This window comes from Eleutherodactylus coqui, chromosome 2, assembly GCF_035609145.1.
Source record: "Eleutherodactylus coqui strain aEleCoq1 chromosome 2, aEleCoq1.hap1, whole genome shotgun sequence".
Classification (NCBI taxonomy): Eukaryota; Metazoa; Chordata; class Amphibia; order Anura; family Eleutherodactylidae; genus Eleutherodactylus; species Eleutherodactylus coqui.
The window spans coordinates 209161137-209182652 of record NC_089838.1 but is presented as its reverse complement, the minus strand read 5'-3'; the positions used below and the strand labels follow the sequence as shown (position 1 = coordinate 209182652).

The 21516-nt window shown below is 41.2% G+C and overlaps 1 protein-coding gene across 3 annotated transcripts in view; it reads left to right on the top strand.

The window, feature by feature from the left end:
• Positions 1–16296, top strand: part of LINGO1 (leucine rich repeat and Ig domain containing 1) — a 305364-nt gene extending 289068 nt beyond the window's left edge. For 2 of the 3 annotated variants that reach the window (XM_066592383.1, XM_066592384.1), the window contains one exon: positions 13912–16296. In XM_066592383.1, the coding sequence (XP_066448480.1) occupies positions 13930–15750 (1821 nt within the window). In that variant the 5' untranslated portion in view covers positions 13912–13929 and the 3' untranslated portion in view covers positions 15751–16296. Of the gene's footprint in view, positions 1–1636; positions 2071–13911 lie in introns of those variants that run through there. The other variant, XM_066592382.1, reaches the window with a different exon arrangement.
• Positions 16297–21516: the final 5220 nt, after the last annotated feature.

Genomic DNA, 21516 nt, shown 5'->3' with positions numbered 1-21516 from the left:
CTTATAATGCAGGAAGCAGGGCTTAGAAGATGTATATATAGCACCCGGCTTAGGTACCACTGATAATCTGGGTCTGATATTTATATAGTGGTCTAGTCTGGAGTCTAAAAACAAATAGTCACACCCTATGTGTGCAAATTTGATAAAAGAGTTCAAGAGGGGCATGGGCATCTTTCTTGAGTGATACAATATTATATGTTACAATTAGAGATGAGCGAGCATACTCGCTAAAGGCAATTACTCGAGAGAGCATTGTCCTTAGCAAGTACCTGCCCGCTCGGAAGAAAAGATTCGTGTGCTGGCGCGGGTGAGCGGTGAGTTGCGGGAGTGAGCAGGGGGGAGAGAGTGAGAGAGAGAGATCTCCCCTCCGTTCCCCCCCACCGCTCCCCGCCGGCACCCGAATCCTGTCTTCCGAGCGGGCAGATACTCGCTAAGGGCAATGCTCGCTCGACTAATTGCCCTTAGCGAGTATGCTTGCTCATCTCTAGTTATAATCTTTAATAACTTCAAAAGGGTTGGTGATCCAGGGATTTTTCCGATTGCCAGACTAGAGTCAGGAAGAAATTTTCCCTTAAATGGGGAAAATTGGCTTCTACCTCCAATGTTTTTTTATTTTTTTGCCTTCCTCTGGATCAACATTGGAGGTTAATAGGCTGAACTGGATGGACATATGTCTTTTTTCAGCCCTTACATACTATGATGCTATTGGCAGAACAATCATTTGACAACTATTTCTCCCAATTCCCCCCAAAACATAAATGCTCAGTTTGGCAGATCTGCATGTGTTTTACATGGAGAAAGCCACAGCCAGACAGTTCTCGGTGGTGGCTTATCTCAAGGGGGGACAAAAGGATCAAGCATTGGAATTCAACATGCACAATTCTTCCTTCCCCTTGATATCATCTGTTGAGGAAAGGTCGTAAGGCCCCCATACACATATATGAGAGTCGTCTAGTCCTGCCGAAATTGAATAGGTCATACAGCCAATAGTCTAATGTGTGTGGGGACCTTAATATATGCCATCACTTGATAAGTGGCATTGCAACGAGATAATCAGTGTTATTTAATTAACCTGTTAATGGTTTAGATGTTACGGCTGATTGACAGGCTGGGCAGTGGAGCTATCGCAGTATAAAATGTTGGATAGCATAGCCGTTTCTATATAGCTCATAGAAAAGTGGAGATATTTTCCGGCATAAATGGGTCATTCAGTGCACAGCTCTGGCCAGCACAGTTATCTGTTAGCAGCCAGATGTCAGCATACAGAGGTGAGAAGAGTAATTATCTCTTTATATGTAGTTCTGGGCAGCATAGTTATCTCACAGAGTCCAGCACTAGCCAGAGAAGCTATCTATCCATGTTCAGCACTGGACATTAGAATTCTATCAGCATGCCAGGCTTGGCAGCGGTAGCATTGTGTTGTCTGTATAGTGCACACTACTGCGTAGTACTTGTATATAGGAATAAGGAGCAGAGTCATTGCTCACAGCTGTTCCTTCTCTCCAGCTCATTGTCATAGTTCCTCCTCTTCTCTCCTCTCCCCATTTTCCTCTCCTCCCTGCTTCTGTATCTGTTTGTCCCTCCTCTTTGCTTGCTTCTTCTCCCTTACCCTGTGTTTTCCCTGCTGTCTCACCCTTCTCTTTCTAATTTGTGCCTCATTTTGGCTTCCTCCGCTCTCTAGCTTGTGTGCGCCCATACCATGATGTGCACTCTATGTGCTGCAGCTTCACAGCAACCGCTGGATGGTTTTTTGCTGAGTGGCAGTGGATGTGTGTCCTTGTGCGTCGCTGTCCCTGTGTAAGCATCCTTGTATGTATGTGAAGCTGCTTTATTCCGTGTGTATTATATTACCCATAGAATAACTGTGTCATTGTCTGTATGATTAGTACGGAAGCCGTATTTAATTGTGCAAGTGCCTCTGTCACTGCAGATCAGTGTGTGTGTATGTGATTCTACATGTTATGCTCAAACGCAAGCAAGGAAGATTGTACTGAGGTCCTTCAGTGTTATTTTTTCATTGACGATGGAAAGGAGAGAAGGCGTCTCGCAGCTGCGAAAAATGAAGGCCAGGTACAGATATCTATCTTTCTATGCATTCGATATGGATGTCTCTGTCTATGTAGCCAGTTATGCTAGACTAACAAGTGCTGTCTGCAAAAAATACCAGTATATTCCGAGATGGATGGGTATCTTTGCAATCATTCTCCTCTTCGTAGTCTTAAATGCATATAGTTTGCTGTATCATTTCTAGAAGAGACATTTCTGAAAACTATATATATCTATATATATATATATATATATATATATATATCATTATGTTGATTTTTTATTTCTCCACCTACTATATATTAATCACCTTACATTAACAGATCAAAATAGCCCTTAAGCAACCCTTCCTTCTTCCTTCCCATTTTTCATTTTCCATTTACCCCCTTCGGAGTACCTGCACCCCTCCCAGGCATGTTAATATGCAGCTAGTATCCTGAGAACATATGTGCTCCTGGTGTATCTGGCCTGCTCTCTGTATTCCTCTCATGTACATGTACTTCAGCAGCATTATTGACCCCATATTCTGCTAGCTGACCCAGGAGACCTGTGTGCAAAATGAAGGAGGGGGAAATGGTTTGGAGAGAGTATTAGTAGCACATAGAAAAAGCGAGATGGAGGATATTGGCCACAGTTTTGTTATTCCTTTGGGTGGAAATATCTATGAAAGGGAAGATTAAGTTTTGAGAATAGATCTTGTTTATGTAGGCACTGTGAATATTACAGAACAAAAGGCAGAAGATGGAGGTGTCTGTAGATATGAGTGAGGTAGAAGGAGGAATATGTACCCAGTATAAAGGAAGAACAGTAGAGGGAGACTGCTCTATACACTCTCCACAGATGGAGACAGATGACTGTACACTCTATAGATAAGCAGGAATAGATGGTTATATCAATACCAGTGATATAGCTGCACATTAAAAGGATTATGGGGTTTGTCACAAGAGAGTCTGCCTAGAAACCCACCAGAGCACAAACCGCATCTGAGCTTCTCACCGATTTCACAAGATCACAGCGCCTTCTCACAGCCCTCTCACTGGAGGATTAAGCTCTTTCAGTGTTTTAAGGGCTAATAAGGCCCAGTATACAACAAAGACCCTTCACAGGTCCTGTATACTGGGCTGTGCATTACAACCTGCCTCATCAAACAAAGCCATCATCTGTACAAAACAGTGTGCAAGCTGGGGGTGGTTACTTTTTTATTCAGTCTTTCCATTATATGCTATGCCCTCGTTATACTGTACGCATTATACCACCAGCATGATTTGCAACCTGGTACACTTCAGTTAACCACCCTGCATATATCTTGGCATCTTTCTAATGACTGCCTTTACTATAATGCCAGTTGAATCTGATGACTACTATAAAGATACAATGTATGTTTTTGATGTTTATGAAATACCAAGTCGTTGATGATTGTTATTTGTGTTTGTTACAATTGTGACAGTTCCAGATGTACATTAAATTTTCAGCATATGTTCTTTAGTCATAATATCGTTGTATGCAGTGGCTAAACAAGCCATTTTAAAAACAAGGACAATTTTGCAATTTATGTCCTGATCCTCTAACCAGGCAATACATATTTATCATTGAAACTTGAAAAATACACATAAGATTTCACAAAACAGTTCTATTTGACAAGGATGTTTGCTAGTGATATATTTTGCTTTTAATAGGCATTTACTAATGACATTTCACCCCTAGGCTTCATTCCTAAGTGATCACTATACTCCTGTAGACATTGGAGGAAATTTATCCTCAGGGGAATTTTTTGACGCCACTTTTCTGAGATGAGTTATATTTTTCCACTCCAGCCTAAAATGCGTTGAATTTATCATGTTGTCATGTGATGTTGATATATTTGTTGCACCCTTAAGTATGCCTAGTGATGTTCCTGCACTTTACACTACCCACCTACTGGAGTGAGATTGCTCAAAAATGTAAATGCTTAGGGACCTTTCACACGGGACGGAATTAGTCAGCACAGATTTCTCAGCGTCACAATGTTATCCCTATAGGGCTTGAATTCCGCACCTGTTAAAATACACACGTCTTTACTTCAAACCTGCGAGATTGAATTCCACAAAGGGAAAAGCTTTCTGCTGTGAAATTAAAGACGTCTTACAGAATTATTGTTGCGGATTTCTAGCATACAGGAGATGTAATTCTGCAATTTAAGTCTGCGTAAAAAATGCAATAAATTCCACAAGATGTTTCACAAGACTTTTCGCAGAAGGCATTCTGTGGTTAAAAACGCAACAAAATCCACTCTAGTGGACAAAAATTTGCAACTGTGCTGCGTCATAAATCTGTTTAGGAACTTCTCTCCACTAAACTCTGCCCTCTTTTCTAGACACTTTTGAAAAATGTCAAGGGAGGATCATCTGCTATTTTTGGTGCAAATTAATACAAAATTTATCTAAATTGACTTGCACCAAAACAAAGGCACAACATATTCTGGAATTCTGGCACAACACCCATGCCCCATTGTATAATATAGAGACCAGTACCTATTGTGCATTGGCTGTGGTCAATACAATGATGTGTTTAAGATTTTCAATAGCCACTGCCAACCATTGTGTCTTGACTAGGTTGGAATTCATATTTTTAGGACATTTGGGGAGATCAGGAAATATTCTTGTGAAATCTCATCACTTCTAATGGAGGGAGAATTCCTTTTATTTTAGTTCTAAAAATCATATGGTTGTGTTGTAACCATAATCACTTTGTGCCCTGTAATAGTTTATAACATTTTTTTATACTGTTTAAAATGTTTTATCACCACTTTTAAAAGGGTTGAGTCATCATAACAATCTTTTTTGAAAATGGAGTCTGCTTGCAGATCTATTTTAACGCATTAGTGATTCCAATGCTTCTCTTATTAGACTCGTTAACTCTCCCTTTTCTTCACTACCCAGTCCAGACCTCTATGATGACTTCTTCCAGTTTTGAGTCAATGGTGTCTCTTAATACAATAATGCCAGAGAGAGTGATCAGAAAGTAAAAGTAGCTTTGATGATTAAATGTCCTACACAGTAATAGTGCCCTCTTTTAGTCTCCATAAAGTAATATTACCCTCTTTTATGCCCCCCCCCCCCCACCCACACTAGTAGTACCTCTTTTTAGGCACTACACACTAGTGTGTGCTACACACAGCATTAATGCCCCCTTCTATGTGTGCTGACCACATATAGAATGAATATAATTGACAATGAATAAGGAAAAAAGATACTTGCATAACCATGTTCCCACAATGTGTAGAGTAGACTGGCCCTCTTCTGGCCTGTAATATTAGCCACACTGCACAGGCAGTGTGATATGGTGACATCATTGCACCCCTAGTGCAGCTCTCAGTGGAGCAGCAGCCGCCTTCAACATCTTATGCTCCCAAAATTTAAACTTCTGCCCAGGAGGAGATGGTTGTGGCATACTACAGGAAATGGCAGGGTTGGTGAGCAATGGCTCCCTACTTCAACATAGTTTTCAACTGCATCTGCATTCTGAGGACATGCATACACTTGAGAGTGGTGTCTCTACCAGTGGGCCCAGCTGCCAGGAGTATAGTGCAGGGGCACCAATTACCCTATGATATATGCTGTCCTGCAGGCCTGGTGATCAGCTGAATGCTGTAGTTGTAGTCTCTGAAACATTCAGCAATCAATGGGGAAGTATTGGCCAGCCATGCATTTGTAGTGCAAATAGCCACCATGATACTAATACACTATAACAGCTATACGCCACAACAGGGCAAAAGTAATCATCTTAGTGGGATAACCCATGTAAGTGCTTCAATAAACAAAACATTTTTAAAAACAGCTATGTACATGCATGTATTGTACGTGGGATCTGGAACCACCTAGGCCAGTAATTGACTGCAGTGGTCACGTGCTTAGACGACATGTGATCGGCTTCCTGGATATGAACAGAAACCAATGGAGGCTCTGGAGCATCTGGGACACTAATATAGATTTTATGTACTGCATAACTCCTTTAAAGTGAATGCCCTCCACTCAATATAATTTTCTTCTTTTAGGCCGCCTGCAGACGAGCGGAAATCCCGCCGCGGGATTTCCCGCGGGATTTCCGCCGCTGAAAGTCTGCATAGGAGTGCATTACAATACGCACTCCTATGCAGACGGCCGCGGTTTGGCCGCGCGAAATCTCGCGCGGCAAACAAACCGCGGCATGTTCTAATTTTGTGCGGAGCACGCACTCACCTGGCCGCCGGCTCCGGTCTGCGCATGCGCCGGCTGCGCGGCAGCCGGCACATCAAAGAGCCGGGGCCGCCAGGCGCGGGTGAGTACGCGCTCGTCCCTGCAGGCTCTGGGGTCGGATCGCGCGGCGAGATTTCTCGCTGCCGGATCCGACCCGCTCGTCTGCAGGCGGCCTTAAACTGTAAACTATGATACAAAACAATTAACAAACATTAAAGAGCCTCGTGTGGTGCAGAGTGTAAGCTCTCACCTATGACCTGAAGGTTGCAAGCTCAATCCCCGCGTGATTCAGGTAGCCGGCTCAAGGTTGACTCGGCCTTCCATCCTTCCGAGGTCGGTAAAATGAGTACTCAGCTTGGTGGGGGGTAATAAATAATAATTACCTGAAAGCGCTGCGGAATAAGTTGGCGCTATACAAATAGCAAGATTTTTTTTTAAATGCAGGAACAAATTCCCAGCAATTCCTCTGTTTTACTTCATCTTTATGACTTTGTCCTGTCTTATTGAAAAAAAAACTCTAAGAAATACATAAAGAATTTTTCTAGATGTGTCCAAGGAGATCGGCCATTTCCCTCTTCCTTTTCATAAGTCGCAGATCAGATCTGGCTGTAATACTACCGGCTGAAGTAAAAGCCATCCTCCACTTCAACAGGAGACCAAGTAGAATAAATCTCACCCTTTTAACAAAGTCACCCCTCCTTCATCACCGCCTTTTCAATGCAAGATTTCTTTAAGAACTGTTTGTTTCAGGGATATGTAGAAAATTCTATAGATTGACAACAGTGGGGAGAAGATTATCTCCTGTCTAATTCTATCATTCATTCCCTTGCTACATATATTTATTACACTGTAGCTCAGCTAGTTTATCATACATTATTCCCCCCCCCCTGCACTTAGCACCTGTTTTTTCTTTGCAGAAACATACATAAAAATCCATTAAAGCTATTACATTTCACCTGCTTCATAATGGCATCCTCATTGTACTGGTAGCATTTATCTGTGTTTTAGCATACCTACATCAAAAGAGAGCTTTGTTTTTTTTATGATCAGATACGTTTGATTTAAAATGTAGCATATTGTGGTGACGTAGTTTCCATATTTATTTACTGGATTCTGATGAGCAATACAGCTGAAAAATAATGATTGTAATAATCCTCATAGCAGAAGAAAGCAGAAGTAGGGAGCTGCAGAAACCTATTCTACTAATGCATCCTGTTACCCAAACACCTCCATTCCAGCACTCACACAGAAAATGCCCTTTGTCATCACCAGGGTATACTATATACCAGGGCTTCTTAACATCTGTCTCCTGGCGCCTCGCCAGCCAGAATATGCTGCACAGTGACACCTATTTATCCTTAATCTCCTGACCCCGTATTAAATTAAAAGAAGCACAAAGAGAGTCATTTGTGTTGCTAAACCAGAGATTAATGCCGCCAGAGAAAGACCTATGCTGCGTATAATCACTTGTGCCAAAATTGTCTTCCCAAATATGCATCAGAAACAACTGGGGGTGCCGACCTCTTCTATGACACCTAATAGAGTGATCTGTACATGATGTTGCATATGTACCAGAGCAATCTATTGTGGACCCAGGTTTTGACATCAGAGTCATAGAATAGCTGTAACAGGGCACACATTTGTTCATTAGTGTTTTATTAAAGTGGCAATTTGACCACAGAAGGAGGAAACATCATAAGTGTCTGCTTGGGTGCTACCTCTGGGGCAAAAATCGAATGCCTCTTTTATACAGGACGATTTTTGTTTAACCCTTTCCAATCCAATTTTGGATTCAGGGTTTCCTAAAAGGCTTTCTCTTTTTGCTGTTATACAACAGTGCCATCTGCTGGCTAAAGCCAGTGTGTGTGCGCGCCAGAGAGGCTCCGAAAGCGGAGTGGCTGGCAATAGACGGTAAGAATACCCTGTCGGACGTCTTCTGACATTGGAGCTGTACAAGCTTCAATCAGGATATAGGAAGACATCAGACAGTGGATTGGAAAGGGTTTAACAAGCACTTAAGTGGCTGATGCCACCTTTAGTTATTTGGGTTTATACAGAACGTTTAGACAGGCAGATTATAGCTGAGAATCGCTCACTTCTCGCTCAGTTCTTTGGGGAGCACTGAGCTGGGAGCGTCGAGACGTAACGAGAAGTGAGCGAGCCAGCGATGATTCCTACGTAGACTGAAACAGTATGACAAACGAAATGGGAACAAAAAGTGCCCGATCACTTCATGTTGAGACGTAACGATTATCGCGTCCTTTCGTTCGCTTGAACAAATTTTGAGTGATAATCATTACGTGTAAATGGGCCATAAGTGTCTAGCAGCAGACAAGATAGGTAGGAAAAGGCAGGCTGGACGTGCAGACTGTCTCTCCATTATGGTTTATGAGAATTATGGGACCAGTTGAGCTGCAGTAGATGCTCCATAAAGTGTGTATGGCTGGAATACACCTTTTCGTGAGGTATCGTCCCAAAAATCTTCAGTGCCAAACCATCAATGCTAAAAATCATCCTTCCATTTCTATCATTTTGTTTACCTTTCATTTGTCCTGCCTCCATAGTGACATGTTTGCCCTGATCGTTGTATCTTCATTCCAACCTACCCTGTTTCCCAGAAAATAAGATAGTGTCTTATGTTAATTTTTGCTCCGAAAGCTTTCACTCTTTTACATGTATAGTTGCCTGGACACTATTTAAATTTACTTTTTTTATTAACTGTAACTAGGGCTTGATTTTGGAGTAGGGTTAATAGTTCAAGAATCCTCAATTATTGAAAAAGCATTCTGCATCCTCAAAAAATCCTGAACAATCATGCTAGGGCTTATTTTTCAGGTAGGTCTTATTTTCAGGTAGATGCTTAGGATGGTATCATACAGATGGAAATGGAACACAAGAACTAATTATATAGTCCAAGAAAAAGCAGATTGCGATAGTAATAGATTCCTAATGTACAAATGTAGCAACTGTTAACTTGATCGGCGCATCATGAGGACTCGATTTACAGTATTGTAGTTAAGACATCAGAACGCATTAAATGTCAAGACAGCTGTAATTGAATGTCTCCAATTTGGTGTCACCAAACTCCTTGTAATTCTCCACTGTCAAGTTCCTGCTTCTTGTTAAACAGAACATTTGGATGATTTGTTTTTTTGAGTTTTTAAACAAACATTTTTTGGCAGTTTATAGAATAAGAATTTCACAGTTATAAAATATGTATATTCTCTATTTGTAAGCCAGAAGAATAGAAGACGGTGGTGCATTACATGATTTATTCACAAAGCTAACTTTATTTTTTTGTACTTGCAATGTGCATTAATACTGCATGAGAAGATTACCTCAGCTTCAGTTTTATAATTGATATATTGGGTCATTTACTAAGAGCCTATTGGTTTGTGAAACACTTATTTGTGATGCAAGCGCCCATGTATTATGGAGGGGATTCCAGTATATTGCTGACATTCAAATCCTTCATGCGAATTGTTAAAGTACAGAACTGTTAAACTCGCCCGATAACAGATGCACTTTATTTCCAGCTACAATTTAATATAGTGTTTGCTCAGAATCACCAATGCACACTCCTCCCTAGTATGCATGTGGGGTTTGCAAAAATATAGCACCTCCAAATGCTTGGTGGAATATTTTTGCAGCCTTCAGCAATATTTGAACATACACTAAGTTGTATTGTGCATTATGTAATTTTGTGATAAAAAACAGGTGGTTCTCTAAATTTTAATTTTTAGCTGCATCAGATTAATATTAAAGCCTGAAGTTAGAGGGGATATGGCTTAAAGATGTATTCCCATCTTCAACATATGTCACACATCCACACGATATGGATAAATGTCTAATTGGCTCCACCTCTGGAGCACTTACCTGTTAGGAGAGGTGGTCACATGCAAGCAGTGCTCTGCTCTTGCCACAACCATGGGCACTTTTTGTTTCATTAAATTGTATCCGTATAGCATCTGCTGTAAATTGACGAAGAAGGGTCACAGGAACCCTGATCTCTTTAGGTGAAGGTTGCAGATGTGGGTCCTGCACCCATTGGGGATTAATGGCAAACCCTGTGGCTATGCCAACAATATTGAAGATAGCTATACCCTTTTAACTGCTGCGGAGCTGCTCTCCCTTGTTCTGCTGTCAGCACAGTGCAAATACATATTTGATCTGAACAGATGAATCATATCTGACAGTCTGGTTGTTAGAGGTACTTTGTCTAGCTACAGTATAACCGTCTTTGTTGTAGTTGTTGGCCAGTATGTCCCTAGATAGGAGCCCCACATTACACAGGTCCTCTGTTGAGGCGGAATTCACATTGAGCTGAGCAGTATGGCGGCTCAGACAGACTTAATATTTCTCATATATTTACTCATTGACTATGTTTTTATAAAAAATACAGTTTTATTGAAAATACTTTTAACAATTAGGGGGAGGATCAATTAAAACAATCACATTGTGGAGACAGGATTTATGAATTGGCTGAGCCGCAGCATTGAATGGGCAATTCATAAATCCCGCCTCCACAGCGGGATTGGTTCTTCAAACTCTGCTCAGCCAATCAATGCAGATCTGGATGAACTAACCACAGCCCTTGCATTGGTTCATCGAGCACTGCATTGAGTAGCGCTGGATGAAGCAATCAAAGAAATTGCTTCCTGGAGGTGGGATTTTTGAATCCCGCAACCAGTAAGTGATCTTTTCTGTGCGAACGAGGACTACAGGACGTCTGGCTGAGCTCCAGAGAGCAGCAGCAGTGCTCAAACCGAGCCTGCTAGGTAAGTATTCCTTTTTTTTAAGGAATGCAGCTAGGGTTTATTTTAGGGGTAGAGAAACGCATTGCATCGCTAGTTCGGGAGTTGCGATAAAGAAGGAGGCTCCATAGGGAAACATGCGCTGCATAAAAACCCACAAATCACTCAAATATTGACCACGCTTACATTTTTTTTCTCACAACATAGCATCAGAGAAAACATTGCAAATGTGAAGGAACCCAATGGAAAGCATGAGCTTCACATACATGCGATTTGTAGCGCTGTCGCATCGTGAGAAAATCGCGTAATTTTGTCGCTCGTGTGAAAGCAGCCTAAAAGTTAGATTGTGCAAACTTAGAATAAACAGTTTCAAATTGCATCAGATTTATCATAGTGGCTTTTGTTGAATGATAAATCTGTCAAATTGTAAGACTGCCGAGTCTAAGTGTAGACCACCTATTAGTTGGCTTAGTTCAGGCCAAAAAATGTGCAAACATTTTGGCAATTTAGACTACTCCTTTTTTTCAGACAAACTGGAAAAACTGTCCGAAAGTTTCTAAAACCACATAGTAAATGTGGTGCAAAGCATGGAAGACAGTTTTCTGCATAATTTGCATGAGAAAACTGTTGTGTTAAATAGTGAATAAGCCTATTATATGTTGTGAAAATGCAAAAAGGGAGCAAGTAGTTCTTTATGGACAAGCTACTAATCAGCAGTGATTGTGAACAGACAGGTTCATGTATTCCCATCTTCGTCAGTCATAGCGGAGATGGTAATCATGGCCAGCTTTAGATATGCACAATCTATCCGGTTGCTCAGAGCAGCCGCCACCAGCTTGTAGGGGGCATTAGACAGATGTAGGCTGCGGGCAATTACCTCCCTTGGGTCCGCTTGGCCAAATGATCTTCCTCAGTGTGGCAGCATCTTGAAGCTACGTGAATTATCTTTCTTCTGGCTCTGTTTCCTCCCCTCTAATGTTCTGAGGTATGGCTGCAACACAGGTGCTTGGTTCTGCTACTGTGCTTATGTTTCGAGCTTGGTTCTAGTATTGTCATTATGTATTGAGGTTGGTTCATGCGGTTTTTATTTTATAAGCTTATATATATGTTATAAGCTTAGTTCTGGTGCTGTATTTATGTTAAGAGCTTGTTTCTGGTACAGTATTTATTGATTGAGCTGTCCTGGTATGGGTGTGCTGCTATTTTGGCTTTATGTAAGCAATAACAAAAAAATGTAATAGGCTTTTGGGTCTTTTTATTATAAGGATGGTTGCGTATGGAAAACAGAAGTTTGGCAGATCATTATATGTGTTGTATCTGGAAAAGTCTTCACATATATAACTAATATATACGATTGAAAAGTAGCTGTGAATGTTCATATTCTGTATAGAGCAAACACTGTGCTTACTGTCACACCATGTGTTAATTCATCCTTTTTTTCCCAGACTAAAGTTCCTTGTCTGTAATTATCGTTAATCGTCTAATTGCCCTGTCTGCAATGGAATAGCAGAGGAGGTGGGGGCCGTGTCTTTGTTTACATCGCTAATGTGAAGGAAAGGTGGAGCAAAACATTTAGAAAAGGCTCCTGGCGGCCACGCTGTCTCTCCCCCTCTTACCATAGCTATGTAATGCTGTATACTTTATCATCGTGCGTTCTTATACACTTATACCTACAGAAGCTAGTGTGTGTAGGAAAAAGTGTTACACGGCTGAACATTTTGGGATCGTTTTCTGGGTCTCTTCTAGCATTAGTTACACAATTGCCAACTAGAACACATAAACCGCATATGTAAATGATTTACTCAAGAGAATTTATCATATTTAGGGTTAATTCACACTTGGTGGATTTGTTTCAGAAATTTCTGAAGATGTCCCTCCCATTCATCTAAATGGGGCTTGCAGAAATCCATGTCCTTACTGCTGCCCATTCATGTATGTAGAAATTTCTGCAACAAATCTGCCACGTGTGAACATGCCACAACTTGTAGGACAGGGTTAAATAAATAAATGCTGAGCGAAATCAACTTGACGGTCACTGAGCTATACAACAGTGACAGCAATAGGAAGCATTAAGGTTGTTTAGCTGATAGGACATGAAATCTGGCTTTGTAGTGACTAGCATTGCCTACGCTGCCCACACATGATGTCCATGTACTTAGATGCACCTGCCAACCAACAGACACTCAGCAAGTAGATTAATGTGTAAACAGCTTAGTTCTTGTCCTCACATCGTACATAATGTTTGAGCCTTTTTTCATACTAAAAAATAAACCTGAGCTGTGATCTAATGGTTCAGGGCTGATCCTTATGATTTCTATTAGTTTTTTTGTGTATTGGTTTGCAGATGAAGTCGTGTTAATCCTGCATCACATCTACAGTGATCAAATGCCTTTTCAACTGTGCTGTATCTTTGTTAATTCCCGGGCAGTCGTCAGTCATTGACTGTTACTTTTCCATTTCTATTCTTCTACATAAATAGATGATTTATTAAACATCATGCTGGTAAATAGTTTAAGGGGTTATCCCATTTAAAGTGCATGGTCTATTCTCCCTATAGGTCATCAATATCTGAACGATGGGGGTCTGCTGCTGGGATCCCCACCTATAGGCTGACTGAGGGAGATGCCTTTTCAGTGCATACATCCAAACAGGAATTCATATGATGTTCAGAAATAGTATTATTCCTCATGTACACCCAGAAGCTTTTCTAAAAAAGTCAAGTATGACTTAAATTCTAGAAAATAGATTAGAAAATGGGTGGCAGTGGTCATTCAATTTATAGGTATAGAAGGTATAGAATCCAGTGTTCTATTGAACACAATTAACTGGCTTTGTACATTAACATTTTTAATTGTAGTTGTTTTTTTATATAAGTAATAATGTCTTTTTCTTTCTAGGTGAGTCCAAGGTCCAGTATGATTCTCCCGCTGCCACCCTGCCTGTGTCCCATTCTCTTGCTTGTACTGGGCTGCTACCTGTCTGGCTCAGCCTCAGGTTGTCCCCAACGCTGCGAGTGCTCCGCTCAAGATCGCTCTGTACTCTGCCATCGTAAGCGGCATCTTAACGTTCCTGAAGGCATCCCCACTGACACACGCCTGCTGGACCTAAGCAAAAATCGCATCAAGACACTTAACCAGGACGAATTTTCTGCCTTTCCTTATTTGGAGGAGTTGGAACTTAATGAGAACATTGTGTCCATCATTGAACCAGGCGCCTTCAATAGTCTCTTCAATCTACGTTTCCTAGGGCTCCGAAATAATCGTCTAAAACTCATTCCTCTAGGTGTATTCACAGGACTTAGTAACCTTACACAACTTGACATTAGTGAGAACAAAATTGTTATTCTTCTGGATGATATGTTCCAGGACCTGTATAACCTCAAATCTCTGGAAGTTGGAGATAATGATTTGGTATACATCTCTCACCGTGCCTTCCGTGGACTCAACAGTCTGGAAGAGCTGACGTTGGAAAAGTGCAACCTCACTTTGGTGCCCACAGAGGCTTTGTCCCACCTACATGGTCTCATCTCTCTACGGTTAAGGTACCTCAATATCAATGTCATTCGTGACTATTCTTTCAAAAGGTTGTTTCGGCTGAAAAACTTAGAGGTAGCATATTGGCCATATATGGACACAATGACATCCAATAGCCTCTATGGGTTAAATTTAACATCTCTTTCTGTTACTCATTGCAATTTAAGCAGTATACCATATGTGGCAATCAGACATCTTGTTTATCTTCGATTTCTTAACCTATCATATAACCCCATCACATCTGTGGAGGGATCTATGTTGCATGAGTTGCTCAGACTTCAGGAGTTTCATCTGGTAGGTGGACAACTGACTGTGGTGGAACCCTATGCCTTCCGAGGTCTTAACCATTTGCGAGTACTGAATGTCTCCTCCAATCTTCTAAGTACACTGGAGGAATCTTCCTTCCACTCTGTGGGTAATCTGGAGACACTAATTCTAGACCGGAACCCACTAGCTTGTGACTGTCGCCTATTATGGATCTTCCGTCGACGTTGGCGCCTGCACTTTAATCGACAGCAGCCATCCTGTTCCAGTCCAGAATATGTACAAGGGAAGGAGTTTAAAGATTTTCCTGATGTCCTGCAGCCTAACTACTTCACTTGCCGACGTGCACGAATCCAGGATCGAAGTCCACAAGTGGTCCATGTAGATGAAGGTCATACTGTACACTTTTTCTGCCGGGCTGACGGTGATCCACCACCAACCATACTGTGGCAGTCCCCACGTAAGACTTTCATCACCAGCAAAAGCAATGGCCGTCTGACTGTATTTCCAGATGGAACTTTGGAAGTACGTTATGCTCAGATACAAGACAATGGGACTTACCACTGTGTGGCAAGTAATGCTGGTGGCAATGATACTTCATTAGCTCATCTCCATGTACGCAGTTATTCTCCAGATTGGCCTCACCAACCCAACAAGACCTTTGCCTTCATCTCAAACCAGCCGAATGAAAGCGATGTCAACAGCACTCGTACAAGTGTCCCATTCCCATTTGATATTAAGACTTTAATCATTGCAACCACAATGGGCTTTATATCCTTCTTGGGGGTGGTTTTGTTCTGCTTGGTCCTTCTTTTTCTTTGGAGCAGGGGCAAAGGAAACACCAAACACAACATTGAGATTGAGTATGTGCCACGAAAGTCTGATGCTGGACTCTCTTCTGCAGATGCTCCTCGCAAGTTTAATATGAAGATGATCTAATATTGGTTGAGCACTGGGGAAGGTTAGGGATGGTGTTATATGGGCAGTTAGTGGAATGCACGAAGCCTGTTCTCATCCTACCTTCTCTGCACAGCTGTTTAAATACAACCAACATGACTTTTTTAAGAGAAGCAATGGTAACAGGGATTCCTTATCCTGTTGTTTTTGATCCATGGACTTTGTATGTTTGGGGAATGACCTTTGCACTTTTAACCTTGTGAGTTTGATCCCCAAAACTTCCCCAGATCTCAAAAAATGCCCCTTTGTCCATACCAACAATACATTTGCTGATATTGTTGATATGGCCTTCATGAGGCTAGGTTGTGCTGAAAGAATATAATTTAAAAAGAATTGGTATATTTACAGAGTGAAGCTCAAGGTGTTGAGAGTGTGGGAGGCCAAGAGACTCAAGTTGAACTTTGACCTCTGTATCTTCTCCTGATTTCAATACCTGTGATTTTTATGAAAAAAAAATAAATAACAATATTATGGAAAAAATTAAAGAAAAACTGTAAAACTCCAAAAAGTTATCTTATTTAAAAATGACATTACTGTGTTGTCTGTTTTGTGGCATCTGAGGTTTAATGATTAAATGCTGCTGTTTGAAGATATTTAAGTAAAGCAATAGAAGTCAAGGTTTTATGGATTGTACATGTTAATAACAGTATTTACATTATTTTGAAAATTGCAAAAAAATTACTGCCATCCACATACTGTCCTGCTATGCATATGATTCCACGACAGCCTCTTCTAAAATAACTTATACACCCAAACGTTTTGTATGTCTGCTAAAATACTTTGACCATGATTACTCTTTGCACAGTCATGACTTATTTCACCTGTGAACAGTCAGTTGTGTCCATTTGCTCACTTACACAAGTTTGCACATGCAGTTTTTAAAGCCAAAACCATAACTTGATTGAAAAAGAGAAATAGTATGATTTCTATATTATTAGAAAGCTTTACGCTTTCTTTCCTTTTATGATCCACACCTGATTTTGGCTTCAAAAATTGCATCAAAAACCTGCATGTGTGAACATATCCTTAGGCACCTTTCACACAGGCAGAATATTTCTGCATCACACAGCAGAATTTACAGCATGGAAAATTCTACAATGAATTCCACATGCGTTTTTTTGAAGAAGAATTGCTTGGAGAATTCTGCGATTTTCAATTTTCCACCAAAATCCAAGTTAGTCATGCAGATTTTAGTGCAGAATTTTCTGCACGGTGGTAGATTCCTCACTGATGTTGGAACCAAACAAATTTCAGGGAGGCTGCTCTTCGTTCAGTCTAGTAGAGTTATGCATAGGGGATCTCGCTGGGGCCTCCAAGCAAAACGTAAGAGTTCTCTAAGTTAGATCTGCACTATGTGATAACTATATAATTAGAGGCAGAGAAAACAGAGACAGAGCCCCCACAGTCTTTATTTATACCGCATTGTTATATGGAACTCATCAAAGTTCAAGTTACATTGTTGTGATAAAAAAAAAAATTGTTAGTAGTCCAAGAAGGGTACAAGATCTTGGCAGTACAAAATCCTGGCATTCACTTATCTAAAACTGTTACTCAACTATTTTCCTTTTACTCAAGCTCTACTCATGGGATCTTCAACTTGGATAAATGAAAAGTAGATAGAAAAAGCAGACTGTTCATGTTAGGCACATACATTGTTAACCCCTTCTTCCACAGGTGTCTTCACACAGGGCTTATTCATTGTCAACTTTCCACAGGGCAAAATGAACAACAAACAAGCAGCAAATCTACAGGGCCAAGTCAGTGCCTAAATGGTGTAGATTTTGATGTGGATTTGCCGTAGGTATCAGCTTTTGCATTTCAAAACTTGAAATCCACTATAAAAAAATCCACAGCATAAATTGATATGTTGCAGATTTAAAACCTGCAGCATATTTCAGATATGTTAAAGATTCTGCGTGAGATTTTTCTGCTTCATGTGGCTTTTACTGTAAATGTAGTGGATTTTTCACAGCAAATTCCACTGCAGAATTCCTGCAGCATTTACATCCCATGTAAAGGCACCCAAAGGCTAATTTCACAGAGGCGAGCGAGAGAAATTCGGCACAATATTGCCCTCACCAACATGTGATTTCCCCGTGGATACGAGGTGGTTTTGTGTCAAAAACACCTTGCATTATCTTAGGGAAGTAATGATTCTCCTGACAGCTGTGCGGGAGTATTGGCAAGAGTTTTTATCATTTTTTTTCAATGGGAAACATTGGATCGTGTGCACTTTGCATGCCCTGTAGTGCCTTTCCCTGCCCCATTGAAAACAATAGGTGATGTGTTCCTAGGGCACGCCCAAAGATAGAATGTGCTGTGATTGTTTTTCCCACGTCGCTGAAAAAAGAACGGGATTAATATTCGTGCAAGATTTGCGCGTCTCCAGGGGGAGTGGAATAGGAACTGAAATTTTGCAGCAATATACAGTACAATATAAGTGAATTGGGTTTTAATAAGCCCCATTCACTTACAGTTGAAAAAAATCTGCAGTGGAAGATAGTCTTTCAGCAGATTTTCACTGCAGGATTCACACATTACAATGAGTGAATTCTGCTTTGAAAAGCGACACCAAAATGCCTATCAAATCTGCATGTGGATTTTGGTGCAGGCCTTGGGGTGGATTAAGGGTACCTTCACACACAGTGTAATAGCTGAGGGTATTCTGCAACAAAAAACCCACAGCAATTAAGCTAGAAAACCACAGTTGCAAATCTACACGTAATGGTGAAGATTTGGCCGTGAGTTTTGAAGTGCAGGATTTAAAGGGGTTTTTCAGGGGGAGTACTACTACTACCTATCCTCAGTATAAGTCATTAATAGTTGATCGTCTGGGGTCCATCACTTGGGCCCTCAACCGATCAGTTGATTGCCGCACTGAGAGTGGGCACACAATTACACAGGAGTTGGAGCGGAAACAGCGGAAGCCTCTGCCCCGACCTCTGTGTAGTGGCCGGCCCTTGTAACTACAATGGTATTCTCACTGGAACTTCCTTTAGGCTGGGTTCACACTGGGCGGATTCCCGACGGAAATCCCACGGGTTGGCCGCAGCGAAAAACCGCACGATTTCCGCCGGGAGAACCACTGCTTTAAAAGCCGCGGCGGTTTTGAAGCAGCCCGGCCACTCGCTCTTCCGCTGCGTCCGGTGCTGCCATAGAGGAGAGCGCGGTCGCAGCGGGAAAAAAAATGGACATGTTTGAAAGGTGCTTTCAGACATGGCAGAAAATTCAGTCACAACAAAATCTGCATGTTTTACGAGCAGATTTTACCACAGATTTGCCATGGAATTACTGTGCATTTACTAAATACAGAATCTGCAGCGATTTTGCAGCAAATCTGCATGCAAGCCACATTTGAAAACACTGCAACCTCCATTATTTTCATACATTTTTACAAGCATTTTTTGGATGTCTTTTTTTTGGAGGGGGGACCTATGGGAAGACTGTAAAATAACACATGAAAAAATGGTACATGTAGAGCAAAAAAAAAAATGCCACTGACTCCAAAATGCATCAAAACAAAAGAAAATCATTATAAGGAATGTAGTGTTTGTGTATTTCAGAATTGGCTGCAAATATAGATGGCTCTTATATTTTGTCCTTAATGATTAGCTCCATAGTTGAGGGATATATATGGCCATTTTAGGGTGGTTTCACACACAGCATTTGTCGGAAAAACGCCATGTCTTTTAGACCAAAAGGACATGGCTGTATTCCACAGACAGCATGCTGTTCATTATAGCCATGGGGCTATTCCCATACGCAATTTTTCTGACAGACCACAGAGATTATGGCATATCCTAATCTCATTCGTTTTCAAGGACGAAAATAGGCCATACAGTCGCCATGTAAATCAGACAGGTGTCTGTGGGGTGTCTAATGCGAGTTTCACCTAAGCCATTTGCCTTTGGTCTTACAAGCAGTTTTAAATGTCTGTAGAAGACACTATTCATTTCAAGAATTTTTCATGGTGTTTTTTTTTCTATAACCGCTAAAGCAGGCATTTTTCTGGTGTCTGGGAGGTCCTATACAGCGGTCTGTGGCAGGGATCCCCAACTCCAGTCCTCAGGGACCACCAACAGGTCATGCTTTCAGGATATCCTATAGTAAGAACACCTGTGGCAATGTCTGAGGCACTGAGAATAATTACATCACCTGTGTAACACTGAGGAAATCCTGAAAACACGACCTGTTGGCGGTCCCTGAGGACTGGAGTTGGGGAACCCTGGTCTATGGGACCTTCACACAGGATGGAATATTCCACAACAGCATGAATATGCCCTCCTGAAGAATATTCACCACCAAAATCCACACTGCTAATATGCGGATTTTGGTGCAGAATTGAAAATAGTAGAATTCTGACGGCAATACTGTATCAAAATTTGCTGTTAGTAGTGCAGATTTTGGTACGAAATACAAGAACGGCGTATTCAACAACTTTGTTACGGCATATTCTGTCTTGTGTGAAAAGTCCTTATGTGTACAGCGCAAAAAAATTGCATACCCAACACATGCAAAAATTCCACTAAGCTGAAAAATGCCGCAAACCAAAACTCTTTATATGTAGCATTTTCTATATCTTTCTATAGATTTTAAAGTTACCTCTGGCTGCTGCGGTTTCGGGCTAAAAAAAAAACACCATGAAAAATGCTGTAAAATGTGCGGGAATCCAGTCTAAGCCCTCATTTAGATGGCAGTATTTGGTCAGTATTTTGCATCAGTATTTGTAAGCCAAATCCTGGAGTGAGTCCAAAAAATAGAAAAGGTACAAATCTTTCCATGAGGTTAGTTTCATACAACTGTATCACAGGCGCATTTATGTACCCATAATGTAGATGATTGTCCCAGCATGACCATGGCTCTACTGGCTCGGAATTTATGGAGCCATATACACAGCTTCATCAACCGAAAAATGAAAAAAAGGTTATGGCGGGTTAGAATGTGTTTTTCTTTATTTTTGTTTTTTAATAAAAGGTTTTTATTTCATAAAGTAGTAAAACTATATACATTGGGTGTCTCCAGAATTGTACCGACTCTCAGAATAAGGTTAAAAGGTTATTTATATCACATGAACAACATGGATGAAACCCAAAGAAAACGGTGGAATTGCTGTTTTCCTTTTCTTTTTTTTCATTTCACCTAAAAAACAAATATGTAAAAAATGGTACGTTAAATTCTGCAATTACAAAATACAACTCACCCCAGAGGAGTTAAAGGGGTTGTCCCGCGCCGAAACGGGTTTTGTTTTTTTTCAATAGCCCCCCGTTCGGCGCGAGACAAACCCGATGCAGGGGCTTAAAAAAAAAACTGCACAGTACTTACCCGAATCCCCGCGCTCCGGTGACTTCTTACTTACCTTGTGAAGATGGCCGCCGGGATCTTCACCCTCGGTGGACCGCAGGGCTTCTGTGCGGTCCATTGCCGATTCCAGCCTCCTGATTGGCTGGAATCGGCACACGTGATGGGGCGGAGCTACGAGGGCAGCTCTCCAGCACGAGCGGCCCCATTCAAAACGGAGAAGACCGGACTGCGCAAGCGCGTCTAATCGGACGATTAGACGCTGAAAATAAGACGGCACCATGGAGACGGGGACGCTAGCAACGGAACAGGTAAGTGAATAACTTCTGTTTGGCTCATATTTAATGCACGATGTATATTACAAAGTGCATTAATATGGCCATACAGAAGTGTATAACCCCACTTGCTTTCGCGGGACAACCCCTTTAAACAAGTTAGACTTTCATGCCA